This window comes from Mus pahari, chromosome 14 (assembly GCF_900095145.1).
Source record: "Mus pahari chromosome 14, PAHARI_EIJ_v1.1, whole genome shotgun sequence".
Lineage (NCBI taxonomy): Eukaryota > Metazoa > Chordata > Mammalia > Rodentia > Muridae > Mus > Mus pahari.
Window position 1 is genome coordinate 88,296,016 of NC_034603.1, and position 20,630 is coordinate 88,316,645.

Here is a 20,630-nt window from a genome sequence, read left to right on the forward strand (position 1 = left end):
TGGGTCTGAAGACAGCTACTGTGTTTGTGTGTGTGTAAAATAAACAAGCAAATTTAAAAAAAAAAAAAAAAAAAAGAAATAAAACAAAACAAAACCACAACAACAACAACAACAACACCATACAGACAGAAAGGCTGTTGCCAAAGCATGACTACAGGGGCTTGGGAAATGGCTCAGCAGGTAAAGATGTTTGCTAACAAGTCCATAGACCTGAATTCAATTCCTGGGACCCACATGGTGGAAGGCAAAACCAGACTCCAGCAGGTTGTCCTCCTGCCTCCACACAGGCACCACGGAATGTGCGTGCACATACATATACACACTTTTGAAATAAGTATAATTTAAAAGATGTTATTAAGGGGCTGGAGAGATGGCTCAGTGGGTAAGAGCACCCGGCTGCTCTTCCAAAGGTCCGGAGTTCAAATCCCAGCAACCACATGGTGGCTCAAAACCATCCGTAACAAGATCTGACTCCCTCTTCTGGAGTGTCTGAAGACAGCTACAGTGTACTTACATATAATAAATAAATAAATTTAAAAAAACAAAAAAACAAAAACAGTAAAAGATGTTATTAAAAAAAGCTTCAAGAAACACTAATTGTCCCTGTATTGTAAAGAAGTCTTTTTAAAAATTTGTTTTATTTTTATTTGTAGGTATGTGCATGTGAAAGCAGTGCTTCCGCAGAGCATTCTGTGTGACCCTAAGGAACTGACTTGACTTCTCTGAGCCTTAGTTCCCTCTGAAAGAACAGGGTGTTAGACCAGGACTTGGTGGTACACACCTTTAATCCCAGCATTTGAGACGCAGAGACAGGCGGATCTCTATGAGTTCGAGACTAACCTGGTCTTCATAGTGAGTTAGTTTTAGGCCAGCCAAGGCTACACAGTGAGACCTAAGGAGAAAAAAAGATTGTACATGTTTTTCTTAGGTTGGTTATGGTTAGTTCAGGACCTGAAGGAGCAAAGCAAGACACTGTGGGTGGGAAAGCTGCAACTCTCAAGGGAGGATGTCACAGGTAGAGAAGGTGTGATGGTTTGCATATGCTTGACCCAGGCAGTGGTGCTAGTAGAAGGTGTGGCCTTGTTGGAGTAGATGGGGCCTTGTTGGAATAGGTGTGTCACTGTGGGTGTGGGCTTTAAAATCTTCAGACTAGCTGCTTGGAAGTCAGTATTGTATTCTGCTAGCAGCCTTCAGATGAAGATGTGGAACTCTTAGCTTTCAGCTTCTCCTGTACCATGCCTGCCTGGATGCTGCCATGCTCTCCTCTGATGACAATGGACCTAACCTCTGAACCTGTAAGCCAGCCCCAATTAAATGTTGTCCTTATAAGAGTTGCCTTGGAACTGAGGAATACCAAATGGCTGAGAAACACCTGAAAAAAATGTTCAACATCCTTAGTCATCAGGGAAATGCAAATCAAAACAACCCTGAGATTCCATCTCATACCAGTCAGAATGGCTAAGATTAAAAATTCAGGTGACAGCAGATGTTGGTGAGGTTGTGGAGAAAGAGGAATACTCCTCCGTTGATGGTGGGATTGTAAGCTTGTACAACCACTCTGGAAATCAGTCTGGCGGTTCCTCAGAAAATTGGACATAGTACTGCCGGAGGACCTCTTCTGGGCATATACCCAGAAGATCTTCCAACTGGTAATAAGGACACATGCTCCACTATGTTCATAGCAGCCTTATTTACAATAGCCAGAAGCTGGAAAGAACTCAGATGTCCCTCAATAGAGGAATGGATACAGAAACTGTGGTACATTTGCACAATGGAGTACTACTCAGCTATTAAAAACAATGAATTTACGAAATTCTTGGGCAAATGGATGTATCTGGAGGATATCATCCTTAGTGAGGTAACCCAATCACAAAAGAAGTCACTAGATATGCACTCACTGAGAAGCGGATATTAGCCCAGAAACTTAGAATACCCAAGATACATTTTGCAAAACACAAGAAAACCAAGAAGGATGACCATCGTGTGGATACTTCATTCCTCCTTAGAATAAGGAACAAAATACCCATGAAAGGATATAGGTACAGAGACAAAATTTAGAGCTAAGATGAAAGAATGGACTATCCAGAGACTACCCCATCCGGGAATCCATCCCATCATCAGCCACCAAACCCAGATACTAATGCACATGCCAGCAAGATTCTGCTGAAGGGACCCTGATATATTGGCCTCTTGTGAGGCTATGCCAGTGTCTGGCAAACACAGAAGTGGAGGCTCACAGTCAGCTATTGGATGGAACACAAGGCCCCCAATGGAGGAGCTAGAGAAAGTACCCAAGGAGTTGTAGGGGGCTGCAACCCTATAGGTGGAACTACAATATGAACTAACCAGTACCCCCTGAGCTCATGTTTCTAGCTGCATATGTAGCAGAAGATGGCTTAATCGGACATCATTGGCAAGAGAGGCCCCTTGGTCTTGTAAACTTTATATGACCCAGCACGAAGGAAGGCCAGGGCCAAGTAGTGGGACTGGGTGGGTAGGGGAGCGGGGGGGGGGGGGGGGGTATAGGGAACTTTCAGGATAGCATTTGAAATGTAAATAAAGAAGATAATAAATAAATAAATAAATAAATAAATAAATAAATAAATAAAAAGAGTTGCCTTGGTCATGGTGTCTGTTCACAGCAGTAAAACCCTCAGTTCATATTTCTTGAAATAAGAAGCAGGAGGTTTAAGCTCCTACAAGAAGCACACTAGACGTGGCAGGCATTTCTGCTGAGCACCTACTTGCAGGATCCTCGGAACATACAGTAGATGGTAGGTGCTATAGGGAATCTCCAGTGCCCTGTATTGCAGGCAGAAGAGTGCATGCCTGCCACATGCAGAGCTGTTTCCAAGGGATGTCAAAGACAACACTCACAGATCAACATTTAGTTGATAAAGGTGACTAGTGAGGTGTGCCACCAAGACAGTGCTGTGTGATGTGTATGGAATTTCAATCAAATTAGAACTCTTTCCAGCCTGATGATGAGTCATTCGATTAGCAAGTCTGGGGTAAGAGATAAGAGTAATGAGACTCCCAGGCCCAGCTGCAAACACTGAGCCACCACCACCTCCTGTGCCATCCCCACTGCCTGCATCCTGAGTTTAAAGACAGAATCAAGTGATTGATCAGCCCCGTTGGCACTGTGGGAACAGCACAAAGCCAATTCCTTCTGAGCAAGTCCAAACCCTGCCCTTCCCTGCTGCTTCTGTGCCTCAACCAATCACCATAACAACAGTCGGCTCCTAACAAGGATGGAATGTCCAGAGTGAGCCCCAAGTCCTCAAAGGTAAGCAGGCCAATGAGGCCTGGATGAATGTTCTTGAAACTCAACAGGACACCATGCAAGACTCCTCTGTTTGTGGGTGTTTCTGCTGGTTGACCTCATGAGCTGAGTGCTCACCAGTCCAGCATCCATCCTAGGCTAATACCAAAGTAACCCGAACCCTGCACGCAAGCCAACAGGGCATGACTCCAATAGTTTCTGCAATGAAACTCAAGTCAAAGAAAGCAAACATCAAGAGATCCTGACAGGGCAAGCAGTGAGGATACAGGATCCGTGCCCTATTCTGACGCCTTAAAAACTTCAGCCCAGGGCTGGAGAGATTGCTCAGTGGGTAAGAGCACCCGACTGCTCTTCTGAAGGTCCGGAGTTCAAATCCCAGCAACCACATGGTGGCTCATAACCATCCGTAACAAGATCTGACGCCCTCTTCTGGAGTGTCTGAAGACAGCTACAGTGTACTTACATATAATAAAAAAAAAAAAAAAAAAAAAACTTCAGCCCAGCCGGGCGTGGTGGCACATGCCTTTAATCCCAGCACTCGGGAGGCAGAGGCAGGCGGATTTCTGAGTTCAAGGCCAGCCTCGTCTACAAAGTGAGTTCCAGGACAGCCAGGACTATACAGAGAAACCCTGTCTCAAAAAACCAAAAAAACTTAAAAAAAAGAAAAAAACAAAAACTTCAGCCCACCCTACCATACTGCAAAGGAGCCTCCTAGCCACACAGCTGCCAGTTACTAGGCTCGAAGGAAAGGTGTAGGCAGACTATGGCACAGAAGGGACGACACGCTACTTTCTCATAGTATCTTGGCAGTCGCTACCTGGCATTATGTTTGGTGAACTGGGTGGTGGGTAAGAGCCCCCACCTTCTGTCTACAGTATAAGGGAAGGGACCTTTACAGAGAAAGTTCATGTTGGTGACTGGGTATAACTGGCCTACGGAGCTGAGAAATCTCAGCAGGGATGAACTGACCCAGGCAAGATAACTATTTAGAAAGCAGAGCAGACAGACACGAGAGGCCAAAGGGCTTCTCACTCTTTGCCCTGATTTCCATTTCTCAGTAGCTGACACCCCAGGAACTTCATATGACTAATCAGGCCACCTGCAAAATAACTGTACCCACTTTCCAAGAAACACCACAGATTGTGACTGTTAAAATGGCTAATAACACATGCTTTTGTGGTACCTGCCTACATGTGACTTACACACAAATAAGGAGTCATTTTAATAGAGTTGGTTGTTTTTTGTTGTTTTGAGACAGTATCGTGTAGCCCGGACTGGACTCAAACTCTAAATAGCTGAAGGTGATCTTGAACTCATAGTCCTCTGCTTCTACCTCCCAAGCGCTGGGGGTTACAAGTGTGAGACATCTTGCCTCGTCTGTGTGACGCTGGGGGCTGAATCCAGGACCTCAAGCCTGTTAGGCAAGTACTCTGTCAACTCTATCTATGGGAAGCCCGCATGCCCAGCAGGAAGGTTTTATCTCTAATAGTGCTTCCTTCTCCAGCAGCAAGACTGTACTTACACGGATTCTTCTAGAACAAAAGTCTGCAAGTAAGAGAAAGTATGCCGGCAAAAACTCTCCCTAATGTCTAAACCTAGCTGCAGACTGCGTGGCTCCAAAGCTCCCAAGTCACATTCGCGGTGCGTGCTAAGGTTCTTCCGTGGGCTCCTTTCCTAACACCCAGACCAGGTCTCCTCGGGTGCAGCTTGTCTTCAACAAACTTTCTAACTCTGCTTCTAACTTCTCTCCTGTGGAAGAGGTCAAGGACAGGAGCGGACCCTCATGGCTAGCCTGCTGCTGGTAACAAGGTCTTGGGGAGGGGAATAAAGAAAAAAACTAAAAACAACAAAAGCTGTGAGAGGACATCCTGTGGGGGTACAGAGACCTGGGGTGGGGAAGCAGCGAAAGGGACCCTCTGCTCACACAGTCCAATCAGAAAGGTTGCACATGAATTTGGGAACAAGTATGACAAAGGACACCACAAGGCTGATTCTGCTCCGGCAGCCACACCTTCTGTTCCAGCCCTCGACACGGTGACACAACTCTGCCTCCTCAATTGTATCACCTAGCTGAGAGTGCACCATAGGAACTCAGGGAGAAGAACTCCAAAACAGCGAACAGAAATGGAGAGCAGGTGCCTGGAGTTCCGGTCACAGACAGGAGAAGGAACCCACTCGCCATATGCTTACCTTGTCCACGTGTGCGTGCCAGTACTCGTCGTGAGCTGTCTGGGCTTCTGTGCTATTTATTCGGGAGAAAAATGTGGGCTTCGTCAGATACAGCAAGGATGCACTGATGCCGAAAGCTTCCGCGATGGTGAGCTGGACCTTCTGGCGAATGTCCCTGCGGAGGACGCCACAGGTCAGTCTGGTGTCTTTGTAAGTTTTAATTATTTCAGATGTTTTATAGAACATTCTTTTTCAATTTTCCTCCTAATTACCAATCTCCACATCACTCTTAAACCTAACAGAACATAGCAGACCTTTGGATAAAAATCAGTATTTAGGGTTTTCCATCTCTAACTCTCTTGTATACCATCTGCTGGTGGCAACGTCTGTAAGGAACATTCCTGTGGCTGGCGATGGTCTTCACGCTGTCACCCAGAGACACAAGTTTCGTGTTCCCTCCGGGCTGGCTCCTAGGTCACAGTTGTTCATGTTCTATCTGTGAAAGAAAGGCGCTCTCTCTCTGCTCTGTGTAATTCCAGGAGGTTTGCGTGTCCATGATGTCAGGAAAAATGTACAGCTCAAAAGTGTGTGTGTGTGTGTGAGTGTGTCTTTCTTTTTTTTTTTTTTTGGCTTTTTTCGAAACAGGGTTTCTCTGTATAGCCCTGGCTGTCCTGGAATTCACTTTGTAGCCAGGCTGGCCTTGAACTCAGAAATCCACCTGCTTCTGCCTCCCGAGTGCTGGGATTAAAGGCACGTGCCACCATGCCTGGCGTGTGTGTGTCTTATAAATTTACAAATTGTAGAACTTCAAATGCCAAACTACCACAGAACACTCTTTCTTTCTTTCTTTCTTTCTTTCTTTCTTTCTTTCTTTCTTTCTTTCTTTCTTTCCTTCTTATTATTTAGCTGGGAGTGCTGGGAGGCAGAGGCAGGTGGATTTCTGACTTTGAGGCCAGCCTGGTCTACAAAGTGAGTTCCAGGACAGCCAGGACTACACAGAGAAACCCTGTCTCAAAAAACCAAAATAATAATAATAATAATAATAATAATAATAATAATAATAAATAAAAAATAAAAAATCTTTAGATAAACACTTTAATTTTAAAAAATTCCCCAGGGCTGGTGAGATGGCTCAGCGGGTAAAGGTCCTGAGTTCAAATCCCAGCAACCACATGGTGGCTCACATCCATCTGTAATGGGATCTGATGCCCTCTTCTAGTGTGTCTGAAGATAGCTACAGTGTACTTAAGTATAGTAATAAATAAATCTTTGGGGCTGAGTGAGTGGAGTTGACTGGAGTGAGCAGAGGTCCAAAAATTCAATTCCTAACAACCACATGAAGTCTCACAACATCTGTACAGCTACAGTGTATTCATAGACATAAAATAAATAAATAAATATTTTTTAAAAAATTCCCCAGATAGGCAAGCTGCTCTAGGTAAAAACTGTACAGGTCATATGACAGGTGACAGGCTGTGACCAACAGCAGGATATGTCTGCTACAGGACCAAGAGGGTTTAGAAAGTATTAGGGGAGCTGCCCACTACCCAGAGACAGGCTGGGCTTCCTCTACACCCACAGGTCTTTTTTCTTTTCTTCTTTTTTTTTTTTTTTTAAGATTTATTTATTTTATGTATGTGAGTACACTGTTGCTGTCTTCAGACACTCCAGAAGAGGGCATCTGATCCCATTACAGATGGTTGTGAGCCACCATGTGGTTGCTGGGATTTGAACTCAGGACCTCTGGAAGAGAAGTCAGTGCTCTTAACCTCTGAGCCATCCCTCCAGCCCTAGTACACCCACAGGTCTTGGCTGACACAGGAGCTATTGCCCTGGCCTGATGTATCAGGACATCATAGAACTGACCTCAGTTCCCTTTGTGTATCTGGCCACACCCATCTCTTCTTGCTCTCCATCTTCCTTACCTATATAACTGAAAGTCCTCCTCAGAGAAGATATTTTGTATTTTATCTCCAAAGTATCTGTGAAATAATAAATAACATTAGCAGGTGTTACTAATCTTTTCCTTGCTTTTTTGTTTGTTTGTTTTTAAACAGGGTCTCACTCTAGCTCAGGCTGATCTTCAACTTGGAGCTCAGACCACAGGTATAAACTATCACACCCAGTCTCCTTGTTTCCTTCAATCAGTCTAGCCCTAGAGGAACCTTGCAGCTCTCTGAAGCAAGCCCATGCATCTGCCGGATGCCCACCTGCACCCACTATGAAGCAAGCCATGCATCTGCTGCTCTCTGAAGCAAGCCCATGCATCTGCCGGATGCCCACCTGCACCCTACTCTCCTCCCTCCAGCCTCTCACCTATACAGGTTCACAAAGTGTTTCCCAACAGACAGGGCTCCAGAGTGCAGGTCCAGGATAGATGCCTGAAAAAGATGAATGTGCGTAAAACACGGTCACTTTAGTAGCCAAAGTTGAACCCCAGTTGCCTCAATCCATTGTATAAATGCTCTACCTCTGACTTCCTAAGACCCTGCCTTGTGCAGTGTCTGCCTGGACAAATGTGGTTCTCTCTGCTGTCAAAAAGAGAAAACCAAACTCTTTGGCCTAACATTTTGAGAAACAGTCCCCAGACACATCTGAGATGATTATGGTGAGTCACTGCCCACCCTATTGACTCCCTTTCTTTCCTCCACTAGGTCTGTAAAGATAAGACCCGGGTGTGCAGTGTGACCAGTTTCTGCCTAAGTGCACACTTCTGCACACACACTAATTACCACCCTTTCTGTCCTCTCTCTGTTCTCTGCTCCCATCTGCCATCCTGAGCATCTGAAGCTCGACTTTCTGTGAGAAGCTGCCTGTGTTCTACCGAGGTGGACAGACAGACAGACAGACAGACCCTGTGATGAGCTTCTTTCCCTGGCATAACTCACGTTGTTTCTCACAGCTAAGCACTGAGGCTATTCAGGGTATGGATGTGTCAGACCTGCTGGCCTATCCCTGCGACAGCCTTGGGTTCTTCTGTACATACTGGCCACAGGTGCATGTTCTTGGGCTCCCACTTAAACATTTCATATAGAACTACACACCAGTAATCTTTAAGAAACTGCCGAATGTTTTCTGACCTTAACTGTCCAACTCTGAGTCTTTCCCTGTGTCTCAGGAAGAAAGCAGGCACCAACAGGGACCATTTTACACTATGTATGGCCTGCAGTAACACATAGCAGGCCCCTTATCTCATTTCTCCAACTACTTAGCTAAGGTATAGATACAACACGGGCCTAATGTTTACTGAACTTAAAGGTATGAAGTCTATTACATGGGGACTCTCAAGGTCATGCTGGATAAGGAGGAGGAGACAAGTCATTCACTGACACTCCTTTAGCAAATAGCTCCCTGAACTCAAATGAACAGCATAACAGGAATTTCATTTTCAGGACTCTAAAGAGGGAATTATGGGTGAGGTTGTGCAATCACAGAAACAGTTTGAAATTATAACAAAGTCTGAAAGCCAACCTTCTGCAGACTTGATTTGGGCCTGCCACAGACCACAATGCAAAGCAGTTGCCAAAATATGCAGGGAGAGGAAACCCATCCTCAGACATTCCCTCACACCAAGCAGAGTCCAAGATCCCAGTGACCACTGCCCAACTCTCCGTTTACAGAGGAGGGGCTAGCCCAGCCTATTCCTACGGTTGTGCAGAATGAGGGTCTCCAGCTACAGACTTCATTCTCCCACCTCGGAGGCCAGAAGTCTAGAACCAAGGAGGTGCAAGGAGTGCTGCCTGCATCTCCTTGGTTTCTGGCCTAAGGTCTAGGGTCCTCCAGTATCTGTACCCCAGGTTTTCTCTGGTTGTGGCCATAGAACTCACTTTCCGCCTCCATCTACACATAGGCTTTCTCTTCTCTTCATGTTTCCCTCTGGCTCTCCCTTACATAGACACCTCTCCTTGGATTTGAGGTCCCTCATAAGGACTCTCCCTCAATTACAACTACAAAGATCTTACTTCCACATTATATCACAAGTTCCAGGTGGACCCACCATCCTACTCCTTGGATGATCTACCCTGGTGCGAAGATGACAGGCCCCTGCTGGCTGCTGCAGTGGGATCCATTTAAACATCTTAAGGGGCTTTGCCTCTCCCAGCAGCCACCTGGCCACCAGGCTCCTGAGTCCTTTAACAGCTCCCTCCCTCTCTCCTCTTTTCACTCCTCCCCCATCCTTCCTATCCATAGCCAGTATGGTCTGAAGTGCCAGTGGGACCTGAAGCCAGGCAGCCTAAAGAGATGGCCATGTGGGACTTTATCCATTCTCTTCCCAAAGAGGGATATATTTTGTGCCTACTAGGCAGAAGGAATATCAGCCACTCTCTGAGAAACACCGTGGACATACTAGCCCTTGCCTCTGGTGGGGAGCAGAGGGGACCCTGTGCGTCCAACACTTTCTCCTTCCCTTCCAAGGAGAGCAAACTTAAAATGTATCAAGAAAATGGAACCATGCCAACTCACCCCTCCATCCGATCCACCTAGGGAGAGCCCTTTCTCTGCTATTCTGTGGGGGGTAAAAAACAACTTTAAATCAAGTTTTAGTTAACAGCATTCTCCATACAGCATCTAGGCAAACCATCAGTTAAATAGTATCTAATCAGTATAATAGTATCCAATCTATAGGTCCTGCTTGTTCAACATTTATGATGTAAACAAACAGGGAAACTCAAAACTGTAACCCTCGAAGCTGAGGATACATCAGCACCCTCTTGCTCCAACACAGTGGCCTACTTGGAAACCACTGGCCTGATTCCAAACTGTAACAAAGGAACCTCTTAGTTTGTCTGTGGTCTGACGGCTCCCCAGTCATCGATGGGGATTTTGGTAATTACAGTTCAGACTGTCAAAGAGCCATCCCATCCCAGAGAGGACCACCCAAGTGAAGAGCAAGCAAGTTGACAAGGCTACCAAGGAACACTAACCCCTCAGGAAAGCATTAATAATCCTCAGGTATCGCAGATGTATAGGATCAGGGTAGGGGGCAGGGTACAGAGGACAGGCTTCCTGCTGGGCACTGTAGTAGGAATAGCATGAGGAGAGAGAAGAATGGGGCTCGTGGGCCAAATGAGGGGCCACATACTGAGTCTGAATGGCTGGCTGATCAGAAAATGAAATCTCTTTTTTTAAGATCTTGTTTTTTAAATCCACACACAGAAAACTCCAGTATCAGCTGCTTCTGAGCTGGCATTTATGATCAACTGAGACGTGAAATATTACCTTCTGATTGTCAGCTAGGGCTGGAAGAGCCCTTGTCTCCACAGCAGGGGAAGCTTCCTGGGGAAGAGGCTGGGCCTCTAGACTGCTCCATCGGCAGAAACATTGCTAAGGCCATAGCATTTCCTCAAAGGAAGCAGGAAGGAGGACGCCACCTGCCCTCTGACCCCCAAAACCCTTGAGGATGGTACACAGAACTGTGTGTGTGGGGGTGTCTCTAAACTTTGTTGTTACCCTGGCTCACTCCTGTTTAACCCAACTCCTGGATGCCCTAGACAAAGTATAGAGGTGCATGGGTACCTGCGAATCTGCTCCGCCTCCTCCCTGGTGATGACGATGTCAGTGACACCTCTGCCACACTTCCTGGGGGTACAGCCTGGAGGGTGACAGCCAAGGAAAAATGCTGACTTCTAAGGATCATGGCCAAGCTGATAAAGTCTTCCACCATGACCAGGGAGGGCCAGTTTGGTTAAAACACCTAGTTAAAAGTCAACTTCAGATAAAAAGTCAACTTCAGATAAAATTTTCACTGGAATTTCACCCTATGCAGAACCTCAGTTCACATCTCCTTCCTGCCAGGTGTCCTGGGTTTCCCATATAGGTTGATCCTGACACTGGCCCCAAGCCCTTGGAAAACAAGGAAGTCCCCAGACATTACACTGACATTTTGGTTTTGCTTTGTCTTGTTTGTTAGAAACATGGTCTCTCTCTATGTATTTCAGGCTGCCTCAAATTTAGGAGCTTCCTGGCTTAGCATCCTGAGTTCTGAGATTATAGGCCTCTGCTAGCACACTAACAGTCTGGCAATGCTCTTAGCCTGCTTGCTTGCTAGAGTCCCTTTAGAAAGTTCTGACACAGCCCAACTGAGCCTGTCATTCTGGTCACCATCTGTCCCCAGGACCAAAGCACCTGCCTGCCATACTCATCTCTGCATCTCCTTCACCATGGAGTCATGCAGACAGACACCCAGAGGGCAGAAGTTGGAAGCAGCTCTGACTGGAGAGGTGAGTGTGATGGTGTTTAGAGTTGTTGGAGAGATGCCAGGATGGAGTAGCGCATCAGCAGCAAGCTCGGCAAACAACCGGTCCCTGTATTCTGACAGCTCCCCTTGCCCTGAGCGAGCTGCGTGCTCTTACGTGAGACGGGACTGTAAACTCTGGGTACCTTCCTGCAAGAGATGCTGGTTGGTAAACTGCCATTTATAATTTGTGCAAGCGTGCACGTGTGTGTGTGTGTGTGTGTATGTATGTGTGTGTGTGTGTGTGTGTTGTAAATTAGGATATTCCAAGTAGACTCCCAGGACAGATCATCCAACACAACAGAAACATGTTTATTTTATTGACTGCAGAAGGAGAAAAGGATGTGCCCTTTGTCCGTGGCCACCTAGTCCACCAAGTACTCCCTCTGCACAAAGTCTCACACGTGGCTGAGGGCTGAGTTCTTGTGCATCACGAGAGTGCCCCTTTGTGGAAGAACATGGAACCTTTTCTCCATTCACATCCAAAACATTACTTTGAATGTAAAAAATAAATCACCCTTATAGAGCCAGGCCCAAATGCTACATTTGAGGACCAGAATGTGTCTTGATGGTATCAAATGTTCAGGAAAACAGCGGCCCAAGGAGGCCAACACCCCATCCCACCAAACCAGTCCAAAGGTGTGTACTCTCTAGGCTGTCCTCACCTGGCCCTGTGACCCTGACATTGCAGCTTCCCTCTATTCCCCTGGGCCCAACCTCAGGACTCCAGCTTGTAACTATCGTGTAGAGGTCAGAGAACTACAGACAACAGTTGGTTCTCTCCTACTGTGTAGGTTCAGGATACTCAACCCAGGTCATCCAGTTTGTGTTATGTGCTTTAATGGCCAAGCCATCTCGCTGACCCTTTCTCGGCTCCCTAATCCTGTTATCTCTCTGCAGGCAGCCTCCGGGCACAGAAGCTTGCTAAGGTGCTGCCTATACCTGAGTGGCACTGGAAGCCAACTCTGAAACATTTTTATTTTCCAGTCAAGTGTGAGCTTGTCTATCTGGGAAGGGAAAGTTTGTCTCTGCCCACATATATTGTTTTAACTGTAGCAAAAGGCAATGCTGAGTTTCATTTCTGTCACTTCCTGTGTGTCTGGATATAACTATATTGCACATAACCGCAGGTGCCTTCAGAAGAAGTTGGATCTCCTGAAGGTGAAGTTACAGGCAGCTGTGAGCTGCCAGTCAAGGGTGTTAGGAACTGAACTCTGGTCCTCTGGAAATTCAACAAGTGTTCTTGAATGATGAGCCATGTCTCCAGCCCCTACCAGTCACTCTTCATTGAAAAGCCAGTGGCACATACCTTCAAACCTTCGGTGACCATCGTAGTCCTCAGAGCAGGGAACCTCAATAAACCTGCCTTCTAGGACCTCACCACGACGGGCCACAACCTCAGCAACATCATCATCGATCCCCACACTACTCCAGAGCAGGAATGTGACCAGAGCAAGGCCGACCCCAAAGGCCACAATCCTTAGCCATGTCCTCTGTGCCTCCTGAGGCAGCCGGTCCTTCTTGGTACTAAAGACAGAGAAGATAACCAACCACTGGATGCAGCTATCATATTAAGCATGCCAATCAAGCCCACAAGATGTTCACACTGGATGTCACCAGGCTTGGGCTGTGTCTACACTGATCGCTGATCCAGATGGATGTACCCCATCAATCCTGAGATATGGCAAGTACTTGTGGGCTAATTATGAAGCAGCTGGTGGGAAGTAGGGCATCTACTTCCATCCACAACTCAAGTTTATTAGGATGCCCACCATGGACCACCCCTCTGAAGAGCTTCCCCGGGCAGTGGACCCATCTTCTCTGACTAGACAGGGCTGAATATGTGCTTTAATGGGAAAAAAAAAAAAAAAAAAGTGGGCTGACCATAGGTAACTTCTGTCCAGCCCACAGAGCACCTATTTGGAGGATTGTCAGGGCATGTGAGTCTCTGATCACTCATGCATCCATATATGATTGCCCCATCCCAAGCCTATGTTCCTACATGAACACATGTGTACCTAAACCAGCTTACACGAAGCATATCTACTTAACTCAAATCATAAACCTGGGGCCAGGAAGAACACAGAAGAATGTCAGAAATAATATGTGAAAGTTTCCTCTATGACCCAGGTCTGTGTGGTCCAGTCCCTGATGAAGCTCTGTCTGTCTCTACACGTCTGTGTGTATAGAGTAGCAGAGCTCCGCTGTCCAGGAAAGGTCTCAGGGAAGGTCTTGAAATACATGCAGAATTGTCAGAGTTAGGTTCCTGTCCCTAAAGACTCCGTTTCTTAGTTACCAATTCAGGTGTGGGTTTGACAGAGAGGCTCACAAGGCCAGTTTTGGATAGGTGAGGTGTGAAAGGCTAGGATGAGGTAACCAGCAGAGATGTGAAGAGGTAGACCATGCAGCGGTGGGGAGTCATAAAGGCTCAGAAATGGTCCCCAGCGAGAGAAACCAGCTCACGTGACTGAATGCAGCTCGACTCCAAGTTTCCTGTGGGCAGGACCTCCGTGCAGAGCTTGGAGGAGGGCAGCCACGTGGACATTTTCACTATAGAAAGGATGCCGCAGGATACTCCAACCAAGTCACGCCCCCAATACATCACGCCCACACTACTTCCACGCCCTCTAAGTCAAGCCTGCTCACGTCTCAGTAGGGCTGGTCCTACCTGTCACCTCCAGCCAGGGGCCAACAAGTCAGACCCCGCCTTGTCATGAGCACTTCCCACCCCTGCCAGGCCCCATCCCTGGGATGGCCACGTCCCACTCTGCCACGGACACGGCAATCAAGACCACGCTCCGCCTCCCTCCAACCCCGCCCTCGGAATGGCCACGCCCCCACACACCAGTCAGGCTCCGCCCGCTGTGGCGCGCGGCCTCCTGGTCCCTAAGGATCCCGCTACCTGTTCGCGCGCCGACGCTCTGCAGCACTACTTCCCTCGGGAATTCTGGGTGGTCCCCTCCGCTGAGGTGCCATCGGGTCCAGCCGTCGCAGAGTCAGCAACGACACGAAAGCCACCAAGCTCAGGGCAATAGCTGCGACAGCGAAAGCGAGGCGGGAACGGGGTCGGGACGCGGGAGCGACGCGCTCGGTCCTCGTCCGGCTCACGGCCAGACGAGAGCAATCGGAGGCCGAGCGGTGGCGGGGGTTGGGGGGGGGAGGCGGGGCCTTCTCGGCCCTTGGCGCTGCAACCCTGAGGCACCTGCGGAATTCTGTGTTCTCCCGTAGCTGGGCTGCGGCGGCGACGCGGGTGAGTCAAGCCCACAGCCACCGATTGTGCTGGACCAGGATGATCTGTCTCCTACGGCCGCTGCCCTCTCCTTTCCTCCGCCCTGTCAGGGACTTTGAGCTGCCTTAGAGTGGCGGGTCGGGCGGGGTTGGGGATTGAGCGGGAGCGTAGAGGGGTGTGGTTCTTAAGGCTAGGACTTTTGAGTCCTTGCACAGGACGAGCAGGTGAAATCATGCAACTGGATGCACAACTCAGTAACTCTAATAATCGCTTGTGATTTTACAGAAGGTAGGAAAACTGTTTCAGTGTCATCCAGAAATTAACTAATGGAAACTATAGTCAGTTCTGATATATGTAGAGTTTATTCCCTTTTCAGGTTATTGTTGTTATTATTTGCAGTAGCCAGGGTGGATCCCAGGGTTCTTGGCATAATGAGCAGCTAGTGCTGTATCACCGAGCTAGTCACCATCTCTCCATATTACCATTGCCTTAATTGATTTTCAGTACTAGGAATTGTACCTAAGGCCTTCTGGATGCTAGACAAGTGTACCACTAAGCAATCCAGTCCTCATTTTACTTATTAATCTGGAGACAGGGTCTTATTAAATTGCAAAGGCTAGCCTTGACCTTCCTTTATAGCCCAGGCAAGTCTTCAACTTTGATCCTCCTCCCTCAGGAGGGGGCGGGGTGGGGAAGGTGTTCATTGCCATGCTTGCAGAGTTTTTTGTGGCTATAAATCATAATAATCTCACAAGGAAATAAGTGGTCATTAAGTGGTTAATGAATGCCTATCTCAGAGCAATTTACAAATACTGTATTCAAATGTGGAAATAAAGGAGAGGGCTGTGTCTGCTCCTCTTTGTAACTTAAGTTCTCTCCACCAGGAAGAAGTCCCAGACAGAGATACTGTTAGAGAAGTTTACAAAGAAATACCAACATGTCATCATCTACGCCATTTAAGATGAGACTAGTTCATTTGGACCTTAAAGGAGCGCCACCAAGGGTTTCCTATCTCTCTGAGGTAAGGACTCCCTTCACCTGGACTGACCTTTCACTCTGTGGAAGCAAGCGCTAGTGAGACAGCCTTGCGGCCTTCTGGATCCTGGTGGTGACAGAGCATGGGGTTTTCATCCTCCCAGTTCCCCTCAGAACCAGACAGGACAGCAGGGTGGCACAGAGGACAGAGGGATCCATGACCTCTTTGCCGTTCTTGAATTGCATCCACCAAAAAGATAAGTTCAAGCCTTAAAACTTGGGTCATTATAACCTTACCTGGAAATAGTCCTCAGAAAATTGACCGGCTAAGACGAAGTCACTCTAGTTTCCTGTGGATTGATTACAGTTGGGGGTCTGTGTTATGGGGGAGAGCACACTGTATGTTCTCCTATGTGTTTATGTGAAGATCAGAGGTTTATTTGTTTATTTATTTATAAATTTATGTATTTATATATCATATATATTATATATTACTTATTATAAATTTATTTATTTATTTATTTATTTTGGAGACAGAATCTGTCACTGAACCTGGAACTCACCATTTCAGATAGACAGAATGGCAGTAAAACTCGGAACCTGCCTGTCTTGACCCTGCCAGTGCCAGGGTTACAGGCACACACCACCATCCCTGGCTTTTATATGACTGTTAGGGATCCAAACTCTGGTAAAAGAGGAGATTTTAGACATAAAGTTGAGAAGACACATAAACAAGGACACCCTGAGACAACAGGAACAAAGCGATAAAGTCACAAATTAATGAACCAGAAACTAGAAGAGGCAGGAAGGACTCTCCTGTGAGACCTGTGAGAAAGCATGCATGACAGCCAGGGCTGTTACACAGAGAAACCCTGTCTTCAAAAAAACAAACAAACAAAAGCCACTCACTTCTAGAAACAAAGAAATTGTCCAAACCATCAAGAGTATACATATTCAAAAGGCAGTCAAGGGAATGGCTCAGTGAAGAAATCCAGTATTCAGATTCCAGAACCCACATCAGGTAACTCACCACTGGTACCTGTAACTCCATTTCCAGGGAATCCAGTGTTCTCCAGCCTTTGTGGGTACCTCCCTGTAGTTGGTGCAATAAACTCACACAGGCACACACATATAAAGTAAATAAATCTTAAAAAAAAAAAAAACAAGGTCAGTGAGACGGCTCACTGGGTAAAAGTACTTGGTACCAAGCCTAAAGACAGAAGTTTAATCCCCAGGACCAGCATAGTGGAAGAAGAGACTTTACTTCTACAAGTGTCCTCTTCCTCCATGCCCTACGCGCACGCGCACACACACACACACACTCACACACACATACACACTCACACACACACTCACACACACACTCACACACACACACTCACACACCAAAGCATCTGATTTAAGTCATCTTAAGCAGAATCATTTCTGATATATAGTGGTCGAGTTGGCAGTATAACAGTAGTATCAATAAGTATGTCAAGGCCAAGTAGTGGGGCCAAGTCTGGGGTCAGTGACCCAAAAGGAGTACTAAGTCTTTGGTACAGGTCCTTAAAATGCAATACAAATGCCAGGTGGTCATGGCATAGTGCTTTAATTCCAGCATTCAGGAGGCAGAAGTAGGTGGGTCTCTGACTTTGAGGCCAGGATTTATTTACTATATGAGAGCCCCTATTTTGACACATATACACACCTCCTGCCAAAAAGGATTGTGGGGGGTGGGGAGTAGGGAAGAAAAAAAAGGAAAGCTATCAGTAATTCTAATGAATTCTACCTGCTGTAACTCAGGGCAGTTAGAACCTTGAGAAGAATCTGAATCAGCCTCTCAAATCCTGGGGTTCCATCAAATCCTGGAACTACAGGACTTAAGAGGCTGGTACAGGAGAAGACAAGTGGGTTCCACTGGAGTGCAGTGTCAAAGCCTGTCTCAAAAGAACAGTACACAGCTGGGAAGCAGAGGCAATCAGATCTTTGTGAGTTCCAGGCCAGCCAGGTCTACAGAGTGAGACCCTGCCTCAGAATTAGCACAAGATACTGCTTTAAAAATCTGCTCAAGCAGCAGGGCAGGGGTGGCGCACGCCTTTAATCCCAGCACTCGGGAGGCAGAGGCAGGTGGATTTCTGAGTTCGAGGCCAGCCTGGTCTACAGAGTGAGTTCCAGGACAGCCAGGGCTACACTGAGAAACCCTGTCTTGAAAAACCAAAAAACAAAAAACAACAAAAAAAATTCTGCTCAAGCAGCTGGGCGAAAGTGGTTGGGCGAAAGTGGTTGGTGGATAAAGGTACCGCCAGCCTGATGCTGTGAGTTTGTTCCCTGGATCCTACATAAAGGAAGAAGAGAACCACTTCACAAACTCCCTGATGTTCGTATAGGAACACACACACACACACACACACAATAAATGTTGAAAAAATTTATTTTTTTAATCTGCTGGAGGGGCAGGGGAGATGGCTTTTACCTATAATTTCAGCACTTGTGAAGTAGACCTCTGACCTCTTCACACATGAAAATACATTAACACATACACGCAAACAAACAAACAAAGCTACTTAAAATGTATAAATCTGACCCAAGCCACAGCTTTTTGAAATAGGAAAATATAAATTGAAGCATTTGCAAGTGAAGGTCTGGGATTTGCTTTAAAGTATTCCAGAAAAAAAGAAAAGTTAACTTGTGATGTGATTTAAACAGCTTAGCAGTGGAAACCTCTGCTAGCATCTAAACCATGAGAGGCAGAGGACTCATGGCTGTGAGGTCCCAGCCTCTCAGAGAGCCCAGCAAGAGCTGCCCAGGAGGGCCTGCAGGTGTCAGGAGGCCATAGAGAGCTCAGGGAAGCCACAGGCAAGAACCCTGGGGAGTAGCTGCCACCATCATCGAATTGATCTCTGGGTAATTGACTAAGATTACGTCTCTCCATGGTCGGGCTGCCTCTGATTTGGACTCGCTTAATGTCCATTTTGTGAATCATCTGCAGCTGATTTTCAGTCACCACCTGATATCCTTGATTCAGCATGCTTCAGAACTTTGCTGCACTTTAGGAAAGAAAGCACGAGAATGTTTGAGTCTTATTTGGAGGTTGATCGTTGTATTAGATGTAGATGAGGCCCCTTCATTGGTGCCTATGTTCTGCTTTTTTTCTTACTTAAATCCCTGGCCTTGATCTCAGACCAATAAATAAATCAATCCCAATTATTCTGTATAGTAAGCATGAACAGGTCCTAAAAGTCCTTGAAGACAGGGAAATTCCTACACTTAACATAAAGGTAAGAAAGTGTTGAGAATGGGAGGAAGGAGCTCTGAGACTTTGAGCCCTTCCCCGGCACGCCTGCATACCACCTGCTACCTCTGCACACATACCCTCACCTGCTTTTCCTTCCCAGGAGCCGAACTCATCTCTTCAGAGCTGTTCCTGGTGTCCCTGATGCTAAGGCACATGGGTTCTTTGTGTTAGACCCCTCTGACCTGGCTCCAGCATGACTCCCCCAGCTGGCCCAAGTCCTCCCTCCTCAGCTGAGCCACCAGCATTGTTATTGCTATTTGAAGGCACATACCACTCCTGTACAAGCATCAAATACACATTCTAGATTTAAAGTTTGCAAGAGAGAAATATGAATATCAACTCCCATCCCTCTCCAAAACCTAGAAAGGAAAAGGCGCACACTTCCTCTGAGTCGTGAGTTGTTCAGATTGCCACTTTTCCAACACCCTCTGTCTCTATCCAGGTTTTTCCTTTGTTCCATGCACTTGGTGCAAATGGCCTCCTCATTGAGTACGAAGACATGTTTCCCTATGAGGGCCACCTGAGGCTGCTGAGGGCCAAGCATGCATACAGGTATCAAAGCTAGCAGGGGTGCCAAGTGGGGGGTGGGAGAGGGGAGGGCTACCAACAAGGAAGGCATGGCATTACTGTGGATGGGATAATTGGAAACTAACATTTTACATTCCTTTTTGTCTTCCTAAGTGCATGTATATATATGTATACATTTGTGTGTGTGTGTGTATACACATATACATACATATATATATAAATAAATAAAAATTTGGTTATAAAATTAAAACATGTAGCCACGTGTGGTGGCTCACACCTATGATCCCAGCATTTGGGAGGCTGAGATAGGATGATTGTTGAAAGTCAAAGGCCACCTTGGGCTGCAGATTGAAATCCTGTTTCAAAAACAGACAAGCCTAGCCTGGCCTCGGTGGCTCATGTCTTTAATCCCAGGCGGATCTCTGAGTCTGAGGCCAGCCTGGTCCACAGAATCAATTTCCAGGACACCTAGAGCTACACAGAGAAACCCTGTCTCAAAATCCAAACAAATGCTGGGCAGTGGTGGCACATGCCTTTAATCCCAGCACTCGGGAGGCAGAGGCAGGCAGATTTCTGAGTTCGAGGACAGCCAGAGCTACACAGAGAAACCCTGTCTCGAAAAATCAAAACAAAAAACAAAAAAACAAACAAACAAAAAACCCCAAACCTAAAAAACTTATAAAAATAAAACATGGGGTTGGAGAGATGGCTTAGGTAATAAAAGCGCTGAATATTCTTCCAGAGGACCCAGGTTCCATTCCCAGATCCCACAAAGCAGTTCTCTTCTGACCTCACATGTTAAAAATGTGTATACAGGCCAGACAGTGGTGGCACACACCTTTGATCCCAGCACTCAGGAGGCAGAGGCAGGCGGATTTCTGAGTTCGAGGCCAACCTGGTCTACAGAGTAAGTTCCAGGACAGCCAGGACT

At 46.7% G+C, this 20,630-nt stretch overlaps 2 protein-coding genes across 6 annotated transcripts in view; one reads left to right on the forward strand and one right to left on the reverse strand.

Moving 5' to 3' along the window:
* Positions 1-14,927, reverse strand: part of Ogfod3 (2-oxoglutarate and iron dependent oxygenase domain containing 3) — a 32,766-nt gene extending 17,839 nt beyond the window's left edge. Inside the window, exons 1-8 of one of the 3 annotated variants that reach the window (XM_029546052.1) lie at positions 14,893-14,927; positions 14,593-14,725; positions 13,000-13,217; positions 10,973-11,048; positions 9,920-9,962; positions 7,772-7,836; positions 7,381-7,437; positions 5,477-5,630 (exon numbers count right to left, since the gene is read on the reverse strand). In XM_029546052.1, the coding sequence (XP_029401912.1) occupies positions 5,477-5,630; positions 7,381-7,437; positions 7,772-7,836; positions 9,920-9,962; positions 10,973-11,048; positions 13,000-13,217; positions 14,593-14,666 (687 nt within the window). In that variant the 5' untranslated portion in view covers positions 14,667-14,725; positions 14,893-14,927. Of the gene's footprint in view, positions 1-5,476; positions 5,631-7,380; positions 7,438-7,771; positions 7,837-9,919; positions 9,963-10,972; positions 11,049-12,999; positions 13,218-14,592; positions 14,811-14,892 lie in introns of those variants that run through there. The other 2 variants (XM_029546053.1, XM_021212327.2) reach the window with 2 other exon arrangements.
* Hexd (hexosaminidase D) overlaps positions 14,537-20,630 on the forward strand; it is a 16,559-nt gene continuing 10,465 nt past the window's right edge. Inside the window, exons 1-3 of one of the 3 annotated variants that reach the window (XM_021212326.2) lie at positions 14,537-14,940; positions 15,804-15,940; positions 19,614-19,723. In XM_021212326.2, the coding sequence (XP_021067985.1) occupies positions 15,857-15,940; positions 19,614-19,723 (194 nt within the window). In that variant the 5' untranslated portion in view covers positions 14,537-14,940; positions 15,804-15,856. The remainder of the gene's footprint in view (positions 14,941-15,803; positions 15,941-19,613; positions 19,724-20,630) is intronic. The other 2 variants (XM_029546050.1, XM_029546051.1) reach the window with 2 other exon arrangements.